General features: G+C 37.9%; 3 protein-coding genes, 1 non-coding gene and 1 pseudogene across 4 annotated transcripts in view; all 5 read left to right on the top strand.

Moving 5' to 3' along the window:
- The window catches only part of LOC145502419 (uncharacterized), a 113876-nt gene that overhangs the window by 44629 nt on the left and 52840 nt on the right, over positions 1-16407 (top strand). The gene's annotated exons all lie outside the window — the stretch shown is intronic.
- On the top strand, positions 2369-3787 carry LOC145460703 (QRFP-like peptide receptor; annotated as a pseudogene).
- Positions 6567-7831, top strand: LOC145503402 (QRFP-like peptide receptor). The gene has a single exon (XM_081482862.1). It carries the CDS (start codon positions 6567-6569, stop codon positions 7716-7718), a length of 1152 nt encoding a protein of 383 aa, XP_081338988.1. The 3' UTR covers positions 7719-7831.
- On the top strand, positions 9508-10769 carry LOC145460524 (QRFP-like peptide receptor). Its single transcript, XM_081445365.1, has one exon. It carries the CDS (start codon positions 9617-9619, stop codon positions 10754-10756), a length of 1140 nt encoding a protein of 379 aa, XP_081301491.1. The 5' UTR covers positions 9508-9616; the 3' UTR covers positions 10757-10769.
- On the top strand, positions 11085-11170 carry Trnam-cau (transfer RNA methionine (anticodon CAU)). Its single transcript is given in 2 exon segments — positions 11085-11121; positions 11135-11170. It is a non-coding gene; the product is annotated as a tRNA-Met (tRNA).

Genomic DNA, 16407 nt, shown 5'->3' with positions numbered 1-16407 from the left:
AAATTACACCGCGTTAAATATTTAACGGACAATTATAAAACCCTTTTTTATTTCCTTTCCTCGACAGGCTTTTCGGCGTATCGCCCTTCATCGCCATCGAAATTTGTTTTGATTTTCCAATTTCACTTGGAGGAGGATTCCCCTTCTCATTTTCGCAACGCGATCAAAACCAGTCAACAGATTGTCAAAATGTGCAGAGGGACGGCAATCAAAAAGGCAGCGAATCCAGGCAGGCAGTTTTTTTCATTTTTCCCCACAGGCCAGTCCGAAGCTTCGCTGCTCGTTTTCGCAGATCACTCGCTATACGGTCCTATACCCCAACCAACTAAACCGCCAGCTACGCAGGCTACAAAGTAATATTCTTAGTTGATGATTTTCTTTATTCTCACCACTTGCTTGCTTGGCAATCTATTAACATTTTCGGGAGAAAAGAGATGTTGATCAATCTCTTTAGCATGAGCAGCTTGAAAAGCATTTCCATTATTTTTAGCATCTTTTCAAAGCTCGAAGAAAGGTCTGTTTGATAAAAATGAAATCAAACGCCTGGCTTTTGATTATTTTGTAGAACAGTACTCGAGTAATGACAGAACCTCACATACGAAAGTGAGATATTATATCCAACGTTTTCGAAAACGAATGAAATATTAAACTTAACAAAGAGTAAAACATTGCTTCAGTTTTTTGCTCAAATACGACATATGGAAGTGAGTTTTTCTCTTCAGAGTTTAAAAAATTATAATTTGTTTGTATTCAACGTTTTCGAATATGATTGCAGTATTGGATGTAATAAAAAAAGGTTCAGTTTTTTGCTCGAATCAGTACTAAAGAGTCTCTGCCCTGAACAATCATTTGTGAAATATCTTAGCAGCTGAAGATTTTTATTTGGTTAAGATTTCCACACACTCTCTTTCTAATCGCGTAAATTGTTCGTAGTGGGGTGAAGGGTTTAGAAAGCGGTACCTTTTCAGGACGTTGAGTATTGTATTTGACTTTATTCAATTTTCAGTGTGAGTATGTTTTATTATTATAAAGAGCATGTTATGAAATAAGTGAGGATATTTCAACAGCTGCCCGGGATGTGTTTGGCACGTGGACCAACAAAAATGTTTCTTAACAATATGTTGCTTTTTCTGCTTGCAAACCATGGATGACACAAAAAATACAAAGAATATTTGAGAACAGTCCAAATTTAACGTCTTAGCAATTTATTCTTCAGAATTATTGTAAAAATTATTGCAAAATTTGCTGAGAGCTGAGAAATAGGTTGAAATTTTAACTGATAACCGAAAAATCGGAGAATATCACAGATTACTAACACTCCGGCACCCCCATCCAGACCCGCTAAATACGTTATTGCTAGAAAACAAAACCGCAAGAAAAAAAAGAAAGAAAAAAGCCCAAGCGAGAAATTAATATACATCAGAGATCCGGCTGAATTTGCAGTCCTCTCATAAATGCCAAGGAAATTTACTGTTCGAATAAAAGTAGGAAACTGATATTTAAGTATAGTAACTCTTTAGAAAAAGGGTTTATATAAAAAAAAATAACAATTCATTGATATTTCTTACTCTGTCTGTAGTTAAGTTGCCGCAAACTTATCAAATATTTTGGGAAGAAACCAGACTTTATGTTATTTGAAAGGACCGAACGGTTATTTGTTTTATCTGTTCAGAAGCTGAGCGGCCCGAAATGAGTTATTTACCATTTTATTTAGTTTGCATGTATGAAGTCTTCAGTATCTATTGTCTTTTGTCAACCAGCTGGTTTGGGTAAAGAAAGAATCTTTAACCCGTACCTAAACGTTATTTGTCTTAACTGTGCAATTGTGTTTCATTGATGGACCGAATGAGCTGGGAAAATTTAATTTGTGAGTTGTGGCCACTAAACTTTTGTTTTATATTCTGTGTTCATTATATTTTACAGTGTTGAAGTCCTCAGTAATAGTTATCTTTTGTAAACCAGCTGGTTTAAAAGGAGCGAAATGGGAACATCCTCAAAATTCTTATCGATTCAAACATTGAATTAACTATTTCATAGCAACCATGGGTGTATCGGATTTGGTTTTTCCGCTGACTTTCCTGTTCAAGTCAGTGGAATTTTTCTTGCTCCTCATTAATTTTATTTAGTGAGGCAATTAAAAGGTATGGAGTTTAAAAGCCTGGTTCTACATGCTTTTTCTTTTTATCCGTGAAGATGAAATACATGGGCAGACAGAGATGAGATATTTTCGGCATTTCAGTCTTTTTGAGTTCTGAGTAATTATTATCTTTTGTAAACCAGCTGCCTTAAGCAATAAAGAAATCAAAAGGGACGAGGGCAAGGCCCCTCCCTTGTGTCGTGTTCTTAAAAAGATTTTTAGCCAATCAGGGCGCGCGGAGAATACATTCTAAGCTTCAATATGATGAGGAAAGCTTTTCAAACCAGCAAAATTGCATATCATTTTAAATAAACTGTATTAGCAGGTGTCTTAATGCATTAAGAGTTGTGCTTCTAAAGCGTTAGCATCCACAGCAAGGTAGCCTTTTTGAAAAGGAAAGCCTCAGACCATGTTACTAACATCGAATTCGACGATTTCCGCCATTCGCAACCAACGTGCGCTTGGCCTGCAAAACTCCACACGCATCTTTGTTGATTCGAATGCAGAGTGAATTATTGAACTCTGGGCATATTGTTTTATTTTACTGGGCAGTTTATTCGGGAACGTCTTCATAATCATCATCGTCTACAAGAATCCAGATTTACGAAAAACAATTAACTCTTCCATTGAGCCTTGACATGGCCTTGTCAGATTTAGTTTTTCCACAGATTGTACTCCCAGTTGAATAACTAGGTTGGTGACCGACCCATTGCATTGGAACGTCAGTGGAATGTTGGGATCAATTTTTTGCAAGTTGTTTTATTTCGCAAGCTCAGTGTCTCTTCTTGTGTCAAATCAAAGCGTGGTGCGGATAGCAACTGACAGATTGTCGCCGTAGTTTTTTCACTCAAACTTGGACTTATTTCAAGCAAGATTAGAACGATAGGCATCGTCTCAACCTGGATGTGTGCCATCTTTTTCAGTTCTCTATTGCTTATATCTTCGAAACTTGTTGTACGTGGCAACTGTGACACAGTTTGCGCCGAGACCAATTCGGAATCACTTTTCTTTAAAAAGAAAGCTAACGTGGCATATGTTTGGTTTCAGTTTTTTTTGTTTATCAGTGCTGCATTAGTTATAACAACCTTTCTGTGCAGTGCGTAAGCAATTACCTTAAAACTGCAGAAGAAAGCCCTCGCGGGCATCCTTTCAAACGCACAACGTCATGCCACGCAGAAACGAGAGAAACGCAGAAACGCAGAGACAAGCCATCAAAATGGCGGTTGCTATCGTGGTTTTGTTTTACCTTTGCGTAACTCCACACTCTTTGCTCTATTTCATTCCATACTGGAGACCTTCTTTGCTGTTCACAGAGTAGTGTATTTTGTGTCGAGTTTGTCGTTTTACTTATCTTCCACTGTCAATCCAATTATCTGTCTTTTATTTGCTGAAATCCGTCGTCGTGGGCAGGACTGAGAAACATTTTATGTACCTGTGGCAGAAAGCTGAACGGCAATGTGACGCCGAAATGCGCAGAAATAAATCTAATGAAGATGAGAACTCGACATGACGAAAGCTATCGACAGCCTTTCAAGATCACAAACAACTATTAAATAACGAAACATTGGACACTGTTTTGTAGAGATACAGTTGAACACGAGGCGCTCTGTTCGAATTCCGAGAAATGTAAACGCGAGAGCACCAGAGCAATGTTCGGTAAGAAATGTCGAGAAAAATTTAGTTATACTGAGGGATAAGCACCAAGTTAAAATGTCTTATTTTTAGTAATGGTAATAGGACTGAGTGGAGTCCAATTCGATCTGTTATCAAAAGAGTTGGTGCCTTCCCTTCCACCAAAATTTCCGAAATTTTCGAAACAGGGGCAAATGGTACGGAAATTTCCCGGGAAAGGTCCCAGAAAATCCGGAAATTTTTGAATTTCCGAAAAGCGAACCATTCAACCCAAAATTCTGGAAATTCCACGATGAAAATCAAATGGAACGGAAATTTCCAGGAAAATATGTTCGAAAATTTGGGTATACCTCGCGAGGTTGTCTTTTTTTTTGTTTTTTTCGGAAATTATACAAATTCTCGATTTTCTATTCAGCGCTAGTTCTTTTGGCCACGATCACGGCGAGTTGGGCATCTCACGCAAGGATGACGGCGACGCGTATTCGAAAGTGGAAATACTTTAGAATCATTCCACTTATATGTCGATAAATACTAGCTGCAGCTAAATTCGTGAAGAAAACATTTTATAAAAATAATTCCCCGGTAGTGTATTTGTTTGTTTTGCTCAGGCTGGGAAAGATTTATAACGCGTGCAGAACCATTATACGACTCATTAAACCCTTTGTTTTGCGACCTTTTAGCTACCGTTGTGGTTTGTATAAGGTCCCTGCTGTTGTGGTCTATAAAAAGTCACGATGTCGACATATTAGTATTCTGTTTGCTTCTATATTTGCGATTTAAACCTCGAAGTCATTGAAAAATTCCAAGCGAACAAAACTGTGCGGCTTGTCGTTTTCCCCACTGGAAAAGTCTGTACCATTCGCCGATGGAAATTTCCGGAAATTCTTACCAGAATTTTTGGTCGAATAGAAAGCGTCCAGTGATAACAAAATCGGACGACCGCACAGAGGGAGTCCGATTTGTTTATCAAGAGTTTGATTACAGACCGAATTGGACGACACGAAGTCTTATTACCAACTAATCATGAAAATTACAATTTTCGAGAAAAGAAGAATAGCCAAGTTATGAAAGAAAGGGAAAATTTGCATTAAAACTGACCTACAAAGGAGATGTAAACATTCTAAGGTCACCGCGCCTCCTACCGGCAATAGGGAGTTTACGAAACCACGACGGCAGCAGCAACGGGAACGTCACTGAACAAAAGAATAAATGAGCAGTACAATGGCTGTGCACGTGCGTTATAATTCTTGGTACATTTCTTTGCCGTCCTCTGCAAAACAACAACGTAAAATGACCAAATTTTGCGTTGTCTGGAGAACGTGAACCACGACGGCTAATTTTTTAAATTTTTATTTCAAATTTATCGCTGTGTTCCGGATTGAGTTTTGCGATAGTTTTCACGGTGATAAACAAAGTAAATGACTTAAGAGTATCCCGAGATTCGTAGGTTAAATATAATTCATTTTTTAATCGACGTTGTCCTCGGCGTCAGCGTCGTGGTTTCGTAAACTTCTTAATTAGGCGCCAAAAACACCACGCACGCACGCACGTAACTACAACTTTGAATGTGATTGGTTGATTTAAACTACAATTTTGAATGTGATTGGCTTATTGAACTGTCCAATAACAAACTGCCCGATAACAAGTTGGCGAGTGAATTAGTGGAAAATAGGCATTTTTTAAACCAATCACAACCGAGGAAATTGTAATTTTTATGATTAACAGGTTAATCACGGTCTAGGTTATTTCAACAGTAAAGTCTCAAAGTTAGGACTTTTTAACGATGAAAACAAAGCTTCTTTTGTTCAAATTTACAATCACTGAAATCAGTTAAATATTGGGAATTTTAGTATAGTAGAAAGCACCCAGGTAGCTGATTAAACGTTGGTCTTGGATGTAATGTGTACAAAATTATTAGTTGCATCAAATATAGAGTTAACGATGTTCTTCTCGCCTTATTACTTCATCGATGTTTGTGAATATGTATATGTACATGTTTTCAGTAGTTCTAGTAAACATGCAATAATTAAGACAAATGAATAACCCCACATGGAATCAAGTTTAGATAACACAGCGAGCTCGAGATGTCCATGGCAACTATCAGTGTAGAACGAAATTCCACCGGAAATGCACCGCGCAAGCTGTTCAAAAAGACTATCCTTGTTTCCCTTGAAATGATTCAGTTCGGACCGAGGTTTTAGGTTATATGAGGTAAGGAGAACCCTTGCCACATTTTATTTGGAAAGATTTACGGCCCGGCTAACAGCGGAAATGTGCGACCCGCTATACTAAATCATCATGACAGCTTTCTAATTTCAAAGCCGTTGTTCTCAACTGTACCAGATTACAAAAGGCTGTAAGGCTGTTTACATTCACAATTGAACTTCCATCTGCCATAACGTAACTATTGCTCAATGACAGCAGGGAAACCTTTTTCTCTTAAGTTTTAATTACGTTTTACTTCTCGGAATGTCAAATTGCTTCCTCTCTAAGAGGTAAACGAAATGATTTATTTGAAAAAGAAAACAGAAAAGAAGACAATCCAAATGGTAATACCAAATGAAAAAAAACCAAATGAATTATTTCGCCAATTCAATATTCTTTCTTTTTGAGAAATCAAAGAAAGCAAAAATTGATTTTCCGTTGCTCTTAATTGAATCTTTAACTGATGACTTCGAACCGGAAAAAAAATAACATTTCTTTTCAATCATGTCAGTTATTACGGAGGTAAGGATGCATTCGCTTGACCTTCGTTCTAGCGCCAACAACACGCTTCTGAAAAGCAAAGCAGAGCATCATGTCATTGAGAAACAACACGACCATCACTTTTATTGGGAATGAAACTGTACTTGGCCATCAGGACTCGATATGTATCTTTGTTGATTCGAATGCAGAGAGAATTATCGAACTTTGTGCATATTGTTTTATTTTACTGGGCAGTTTATTCGGGAACGTCTTCATAATCATCATCGTCTACAAGAATCGAGACTTACGAAAAACAGTTAACTACTTCATCGTGAACATGGCCTTGTCAGATTTAGTTTTTCCTCTGGTTGTACTCCCAGTTAAAATAACTGAGTCGGTGACTGACTCATTACATTGGCACGTCGGTGGAATCTTAGGATCAATTTTTTGCAAGTTGTTTTTTTTCGCAAGCTCAGTGTCTCTTCTTGTTTCAGCTCAAAGCTTGGTCTGGATAGCAATTGATAGATTTGTCGCCGTGGTTTTTCCAATAAAACTGGGGCTTATTTCAAGCAAGATTCGCACAACAGCTATAGTTTCTACGTGGGTGTTAGCAGACGTTTTCTATTTCCCTTTGCTGATAACTTGGAAACTTGTTGAACTTGGTAATAACTCGTTCTGTAGAATAGCAAACAAACATGAACAATCGATTTTTCCCAACACAGAAGCTGTAGAAGGATATTACTGGTTGCATGTGACCATCCGTTTTATTGCTCCGTTGTTCGTGACAACCATTTTATATTCTTCCATAGCAATTTCGTTAAAAAGACAAAATAAAGCCGTCACGGACACCTTACCAACTGTAGCTGAACAACGTTTTTTAAAGAAGCGAAGACAAGCTACTCAAATGGCGGTTGTCATCTTAGTGCTATTTTACATTTGTGTCATTCCATACACAGTACTTCATTTCCTATTTCCCCGGAGACGTTTTTGTGCCTTTGTAAGATTATTTGAGTGGCTAGCGTACTTAATGTTTTTCTCATCTTCTATAGTTAATCCAGTAATTTGTCTGTCATTTGTTCAAACGTATCGTCGCGGATTGAAAAACATTTTATGTCCCTGCGGCAAACGGAACAATAACTTAGTGGCAAAACGAAAGCACGTGTCTCTAAAAGGGATGAAAAACCTAAGTGAAGAATTACAACAACGAGCTTCTAAGGACAGCAACAACTTCTCACAAGCATTGGAAACTGTTGGAAACATTTAGTCCCGAACATTGAGCTAAAATTTTCAGCAAGACATTTTATTGGAACATTGAGTTAATAGCAAGTATTTTAATCTCTGACTTAATTTCTTTGTACAAAATCGTTCTGTGGCATTTCGATAACATTGCGGAATACTTCAGAATCAAGAATAACTAAGAATACTATACAGTGGAAGCTTTGCGAATCAAAAACAGAAGGGACTATACGCGTACTTTTTGAGTACATGTTTTATGCTAAATGAGAAATTCATTTCTATTTTGCAAATCATGCACTTCTCGCAGTTTCCGAATGGAAAGCGCCACACAGGTATTTATTCACCAGTAGTAAATTAAGGTTGTCATTTATTTACAGAAAACAATATTGAATATGTCCTATGTTCATAAGTGCCGCTGGTTGATTTTAGAGTTGTTTCATGAACCACTACGGATTAATCAGGTGCAATAAACCTAGGCACCTAGGCCAACAGGAGCCCCCGCCATATCCTCCCCTCCTCCTTTTTGAAAAGGAGAGAAAATCTTTCCTCCCCTTCCCTCATAATCGAGTATGAAGATTCCAATCTAACCTCCGCCCCCCTTTTTAGTAGATTTATTAAGAGCTGAGTCTGTGTTATACAGCATTTCCAAACACCAAAAGACGGCGCGCAGCGGAATCTATTTTAACGAATTTCGAGATGTTTGGAAATTTTGTAAAACAATGCCTCGAGTGTTTGATATGTCTTGTCAATGGAAATTAAAGCAAAAGGAGAAAACGGAGGAATAGAATCTTAAAATATTCGCGATCGTGTTGCTTTTAAATGATTCAGTGCCTGATCGAGTTTAGGGCCCGAGGCCTTCCCACAAATATCCGGATATTTTGGGGGCAATTTTTAGAGGTTTCCAAGGTGATTAGAAAATATTGAGATATGTAGAAATTTTGGGAATATTTAGAAATATTTATATCTTTTTTGTTATTGAGCTAGCCCTGTGTTTTTCCCGTCATTTTCTTGAGATAATACTCAGTTCTATGCCAGTAACAATCCATTTCATCAATTTCGCCCTTAAAAAGTGTATTCCATATCACTAAAAGTGCTAAAGCAGCAATTTTCCAAAATTAATGGCGGGTGCCTGTAACATCGAAGCGCCTGAATCTTCCTCTCCAACTCCTATTACTACAGGAAAATTTTGAAAATTTTTGTCTAAATGATTCAAAATCGGTTTATTTTCAAAACGAAAATAAGAGATATTTAAAGAGCTTCTCGAGAAATTTAGAAAACATTTTATGATATTTAGAACATTCTTTGAGAATTTTCAGTAAGACACTTGGGCGATGTTACGTGATATTGGAGGCCCATAGGGGCTACAGGGGACAAAAAAAATATATAAAGCTTAGCGAAAGGTAACCATCATGGCAGCTTACTCATCTTGCCTACTTTAATCTTATGGACATTCACTCTTGTTAACGTTACTCAACGCTACTGAACAGGGAAAGCCTTTTCCTATTACGTTTTAATGAGGTTTAATGCTTGGAATGTCAAATTACTTCCTGTCTATGAGGTCAAGGAAATTATTTGTTTGCAAAAGTAGACAGAAAAAAATAATTTCTTCCACAGTAATTGTGTTGTATGTTTAGTACAAGAATAAAGTACACAGTCATGTTATCTCTATGTACCTTTACTTTTCGTTTGTACACCACATGAATCTTCTCGCTGATTCAGTCTGGCTTTCTTTATTAAAAATAGCGGAGATAAAAGTAAATTACAATGGCTTTTAAATCAAACCTTTGACTGATGACATTGAAGCGGTAGAATTAAAATTCATTTCCGATTGAACTGAGATGAATGATGTAATCTAGATCTACGCTCTGCTTCTGATCTAAAACGCTAGCGCCGACAGAACGCGGCTGAGAGCCAAAAGAGGAAATCATGTCATTGAGAAACAACACCACAATCACAGTGGCTGGGAGTGAAAGTACACTTGGGCATCAAAACGGGACATTTGTCTCTGTTGATTCGAATGCAGCGAGAATTTCTAAACTTTGCGCATGTTGTTTTATTTTACTGGGAAGTTTTTTCGGAAACATCTTTATAATCATCATAGTCTACAAGCGTCGAGATTTACGAAAAACAATTAACTATTTCATCGTCAACATGGCTGTGTCCGATCTGCTTTTCCCACTGGTTGTAATTCCTGATCAGGTAACTCAATTGGTGACCGACTCGTGGCATTGGCGCGTGAGTGGAATCTTAGGATCGACGTTTTGCAAGTTGTATAGCTTCACAATCTCAGTGTCTCTTTTTGTTTCTGTTCAAAGCTTGGTGTGGATAGCAATTGATAGATTTGTCGCCGTGGTTTTTCCAATAAAAGTTGGGCTTATTTCAAGCAAGATTCGCACAATAGTTATAGTTTCTACATGGTTTTTAGCATGTGTTTTCTATTTTCCATCGCTAGTATCTTCGGGACTTGCTGAATATAGGAATAACACGTTGTGTAGTTTAGTAAACAAAGAATCAATTTTTCCCAACAAGGGAGCTTTTCAAGGATATTACTGGCTTCATGTGACTATCTGCCTTTTAGCTCCGTTGTTTGTAGTAACCGTTTTATACATCGCAATAGTGATTTCCTTAAAAAGGAGGAGTAAAGCCCTTATGAATGTCGCACAATATGAACGACACCATTCTGTAAAGAAGCGAAGACAAGCTACTAAAATGGCGGTTGTTATCTTAGTGCTGTTTTACATTTGTGTTATTCCATACACTGTGTTAAGTTTCGTAAATTACTTGAGACCTTCTTGTGCCTTTCAAATATCATTTACTTTTATAGCAGTTTGCATGTTTTTATCTTCTTCTGTTGTCAATCCAATAATCTGTCTGTCATTTGTGGAAAGTTACCGTCGTGGATTGAAAAGCATTGTGTGTTGTTTCTGCCGAATGCAAGATAATAAGAGTGCCAAGCAAGAACGAATAACTCTAAAAGGAATGAGGAATCTCCCTGGTGGAAACTGTCAACGAACTTCTAAAGACGCAGACAACTTCCAAGAAACATTTGCTGATACTGTTCAGTAGGTTATTATCATGGGCTGCCTTCCATTAGGTCTGAACTGAAAATTGAAGGTATGTTTCCCAGAGAAAGTGTAGTTGAAATCAAATTGCCTTCAAAATTTTACCGAAAATATAGGTATACACGTTTTAAGACGAATCTTTTTATTTTTATGCTTAAGTTTTTTATGTTCCTTACTTACTTCATTTTCTGTTAAGCCAATAAAAAGAAAGCACGCCACTCTTTCAGTAATGTATTTAACAGAATTGAACTGAAACGTTCAGATTAAATTCAAATTAATAGTTTGCAGTAAAACGTTTGCATGTAAATCTAACAGTCTGAAAACTCATAGATGCCTCGTTGGCGCAGAAGGCAGCGCGTCAGTCTCATAATCTGATTAAGACATCTGAAGGTCGTGAGTTCGATCCTCACACGGGGCATAAGTATTTTGCTTTAATGATATTGTTTTTCTAGACCATTGAAAACATAAAACGGGTTAAAATGAGAAACAAGTATACTCAAGGGTTACCTAACTCGTAGAAGGAATAATTTATGGTAAAATTATAAATTCATTTTTCGTTCAATAAAAAAAATATACTCTTTTAATATCCACGGTTATTACCGTGTAAGATCGATTGAGGCTCTTAAATTATTCAAGCACCTGACCACTAAACGTAATAATGTTGTCATAGGTCGAGAGCATCACCAACATCTTTATTAACTCTCTGCAAACGAAGAAGACTTTTTATACTAGGATTTTAATTAAATTATACTGCTTTCAATTTGAAACGACTCCTGCTCCTGATAGGAATCAGAATGACGCGGTGTCCTTCACTACATATATGGCGTCCCACAGCAACAGGAAAACACACTTCGACAATGAACCAATCAAAACTCGAAGTAAATTTATGTAGCTTAAGCAAAGCGCGAGGAAACATGAGCGGACGAGTCATGATTTGTTTTGTTGTTTTTAATCAATCTTGTAACGTCGTGATGCAAAACCAATCCACCTAGGAAAAAAAGATGGCGACCGGTGCATTTACCCATAATTCTCAGCTCACGAAAACTTCAACAACGCCGCTTATAAAAACGAACAGGAAAGTCCTAGCATCTTCAAACCTAGCATACACAATGTCGTTAGCATAGGGACAAATATTCCAAAAATATGGCTTTCCTAGTACTTTATCGGCTGTGTAAGGTTCGTATGGAATTGTGGTAAAATGCACCGCCGGCATCTTTTTTCCTACGGAGAAATTTTCGTCACTCAAGTGAAAATCACCCCATGACATCTGTGACACGATTGTCGTCATTTTTTCCCAGGTTATGACGAGAGATGTCTTCAAACTAAGGGCTGGTTTTCATATGGAGTCCATATGATGGATACGATCACTGCGAAAAAGTTCAGTGATCGTTTTGATTACGCAGAAACCACTCTACAGCGATCGTAGTAACAACGATCGCTTTCTCGCTTTCTATCTCAATGATCGTAGCAATCTGGCAGCGGTCATGTATATGGAAACCAGCCATCATGGTTTTCTTTTAGAGAGAAAGTACCAACAGTACGGTTAAAAGCAAAGCAGAAGATAATGTCATTTGGAAACAACATTGCGATTCTAGAACAGTAGTTGCCAACGAAACTGCACAAGACCAACCAAACTTATTGTGTTTCTTTGTTGATTCGACTAGAAAGAAAATTTGCAAATTTTTGGCAAGGGTGGTTTGCTCGAATGGGTAGTTTCTCCGATAACAACTTCATAAACATCATCGTTTAAAAACGAGATTTTCGAAAAAAAAAAAAAGCCTTACAATTTCTCCTACATGTACACAGTGACTACACTGCAGTATGCGTACACATTCACAGGAATTAACTATTTCATCAGATTTGTTTTTTCCGATGATTATAATCCCAGCGGGCGTGAAATAAATGAATTGGCGACTAATCCATAGCATTGGAATGTGTGGGAATTTTTTGCAAGTTGTTTTACCATGTGAAAGACAGTATCCTTCCAAGGTTCCATTCAAAGTTTGGTTTGGATAGCTATGAAAGATCTGTCGCCGTTGTTTTCCTAGAAAAAAACTTGGGCTTATTTCCAAGACTAGCCATAAATTGTTCGACATTTCAGTCTCTCAAAGGGACTATAATTTTGTCAAAAAGTTGCTTGTAAGTTTTTCAAAAACAAATTTCATAACCTTGTTTTCAGTCTAGCTGTATTAAGTCAAAATATCTTTGGATCTTCCCTGCAAGTCTTTTGCAAGATTCATAGATCTCCCTACAAAGTTGGAAATACAAAAAGTTTACAAAGAGTTACCAAGTCACTTGTGGAAAATCTTACTTGCGCAAAGCTGCCAGCACGAGAGCCTCTGTTCACTCTGTTTACTCGCGAGGAGAGCCAAGACAGCTTAACACGTATTATCACCTCCACGAATACATCCATCCAACGCGCGTGGTAACATTAATCGCGGTAGGGCGAGAGGGGCATGGATACTAAATTTAGAAGTGTAGGGGAAAACACGAGACGAAGTCGAATGTTTTTCCCCCACTTCTTGAGTGCTCTACCGCTTCCTAAGTGCTTTACAACGGAACAGAGCACAGTCGAGGCTTCTTTATTTGTTTTATGATAAAGAATCCAATAATTTTCCCACGCATTCGGCTGAATTTTCAAACCAAACTTTATTTTCCAAGTGGCGTCAGCCGTGCTCTGTACTCTGATAAAGCACGCTAAAATAAGCCAATCACAATCCTTGTTAGAATTGTTCAAATAATTTTATTGGCTAACGAAGCGACAGCTGTCAACCACAAACTGGACTTCATCTAAGCTTTCAGTTTCGAGTAGTTTCGAGCGGCTTTCGAGAGAAGAACAATGCCTTCAAAGTTCGCTTTTTAGTTAATTTTCAAATAAGAATCTAAGGCAGGTAAAGGTTTGTCAGTTCAGAGGAATCCGGCAGTATTGTGGGTCATGAAAACGTACACTTTTCCAATGGAGATTACGAAACCAGGAGCTCAAAGCTTGCGGATGAAAATGCGAAATGCTGAGTTGAATTTGAAAGGTAAAGGTTGGTAAAGTCTGCATACGAGCCAAGTGGCCCACCAGGCCGGAGCTTATCCCGGTTTCTGTAGCATGAAGCGACTACAAGTATTTCTACTCCCCACTGGATGGGATGCTAGTCCATCGCAGGGTTACCCCCAGCATTAAGTTCGCCGGTACCCATTTATACACCTGGGTGGAGAGAGGCACTGTGAAAGTAAAGTGTCTTGCCCAAGAACACAACACAATGTCCCCGGCCAGGGCTCAAACCCGGACCGCTCGATCCGGAGACGAGCGCACTAACCATGAAACCACCGCGCCTCCACAAAAAACAATGTCCCCGGCCAGGGCTTGAACCCAGACCGCTCAATCCCGAGTCGAGCGCACTAACCATGAAGCCACCACGCCTCTACATAAGAAGTGTAGAAGAGTTCTATTTAACAATAATACAAAACGAGCCCGAATTTTCTATGAACAAATATAAAATAACTGAACTACTACGCGCGCTCTCATTGGTCGATAGGTGTGTTTAGATCAGAGTATGTAAACACGGTTGTGACGTTTTAGATTCGCGCGTATTTTTGAGAATTATTTTACAAACGCAGTAGAGCACTTTTTCCGGATTTACATAGCCTCATCTAATATAAACACTTGGAGGATCGGGAGAATTCTGGAAAGTTATGCAAACCCTCAACTACGTCGCGAGTTTGCATAACTGTCTCGAATTCTCCCAACCCTCCTAGTGTTTAGATGAGGCTATGTAAACAAGGACAAAGTGCTCTATAATATAAATCTTCCGTTTCTGCTTCCCACTCCCCAACGTAGTTTTCACTAGATCGTAAGCGACGGAGTCATAAACGGAATGGGTGTTCTGCTTCTGACTCCGTCGGTTCGATTTTCACTAGATCGTAACACTCTGCGCTTCTGAGTACAACTCCGACCACGACTTTGTCGCTGGTGAAAACCAGCCTTAAAGGGTTTCAGTCCAAAACCTACAGTTGCATTTCAAAACTTTAAGGTTGCTTTGAACCCTATGTACAGACGTTTTTAAAACTTTGCCAAAAGTTACGTCTTATCATGCATGCTTATCAAAATTTCATAATATAAAAAACTCACCGTGCCGTTATTGAATTATAAGCCTCTAAACCTTTAATTTAGGATGTTTTCAGCAGGTCATACTGTTGCTATGGTAACCCATTGTATCACGAAAATAATAAAAACGTGTTTACCAATGATTGGGCATTTTTTTTATACTATGATGGTAGCATCAAGTGATAAAGAGTGGTTATAATGACCCATCAAAATCTAACTGCTGGAAACTGTTTTGAGCCATGGCCACCTTAACATAAAAGTTGTGAGGCTGTTAACTCCCGTATTAACAGACTTTCTACGGCAGCTTTCCTCTTTTACGTGTAAATAGTATTTTCATACATACGATTATAAAGAGGGCTAAGTTATTTCTGATTCATAAGAAAAATGGAACTCTTCCTCGTTTTCCAAGTTACGTTTTAGGGATTTAAAATTCTAACGCACGTTTTGGGACTGGCACAAGTTACGCACGCGACATAATACTTTTTTTCAAAGCAAACGCTTCCTCATAAAATTCGCCATGTGGCACTGAAGAACGCTTCAAAACAGCTTTCTTCTAAATATCGCCTTCAGCAATCCCCTAGCAACTGCTCTAAATCTGTAGTTAAGAAGGAACCCCTTAAACGGCTACGTTATGGGAAAACTTGACCAATAAACAATCTTTTTGTTGTAAGAGCCGTGACTGAAAGATCGTTCAACAAAATAAATAATTACATAATCTTGTAATATTCCATTATCTTCTTCGATTTGGATTCCTCCGCGGATAGCAACTACTAACGATAACAGTGTCGCGAAGCCTAAAAGAAAGTTCATCTTGAGGGCGCTCATTTCATGCAGTCTTCAAACTTATGCAAAGATGGAACGGCAGACCTTGGAACCTATTGATTCGTATCATTGCCACGTATGACTTTTTCCATGCGCTTTGAAACATAAAACAATCTATCTAGATCTTCTGAACAAATGTGTTCGCAGATGAAGGTTCGTATTTGGCTAAGAGTGTTACACACTTTCTTTCTAATCCGATGAAATGTTTGTTTTGGCGCAAAGGGCTTTGAAAGCGGTACCTTTTCACCAAGATTTGAATTTGTTCAGTTCTAAGCAGGTATGTTTAAAAAGAGAAACCTTGTTTTGAAAGATGTAAAGAGAATGTATCGTCAGCTGCTAGGGACAACTTAAGAAATAACCGTCAATATAAAATGTTTAAACTGAGAATTTACAGTTTTACCTTCCTCGAAACCAAAATTTGTTTTATTTTAACTTTACTTCGCGAATTTTTGAAATTGCAAAAAATGATATTCCCCCCCCGAAAAAAAAAGCTCTTTTAAAACAAAATTTCAACATGAAACATACGAGTGTTGAAGATTAAACTAAATCTTTTATTTTATGAGGTGATTTGAATCAATTGCCAAATTGCTTTAAACTTGCGTGTCACTCGAGAAAAATAAACCCAAAACAATTAGTCTGGTTCCTGTTTTGCTCAGTTCGCTATTTTTGCTTGGAATCTTCAATCTGTACTGTGAATCTGGGAAAGTTAAGTGGCCTACCTAATTTTCAAAAAATCA

This window comes from Orbicella franksi, chromosome 11 (assembly GCF_964199315.1).
Source record: "Orbicella franksi chromosome 11, jaOrbFran1.1, whole genome shotgun sequence".
In the NCBI taxonomy this organism is placed as follows: Eukaryota; Metazoa; Cnidaria; class Anthozoa; order Scleractinia; family Merulinidae; genus Orbicella; species Orbicella franksi.
Note: the sequence above shows the minus strand (reverse complement) of the source record. Positions and strands in the feature narration are given on the sequence as shown.

Excerpts from the sequence above, each read along its gene's own strand:
- LOC145503402 (XM_081482862.1), top strand. The coding sequence starts at position 6,567 with ATGTCATTGAGAAACAACACGACCATCACTTTTATTGGGAATGAAACT.
- LOC145460524 (XM_081445365.1), top strand. The coding sequence starts at position 9,617 with ATGTCATTGAGAAACAACACCACAATCACAGTGGCTGGGAGTGAAAGT.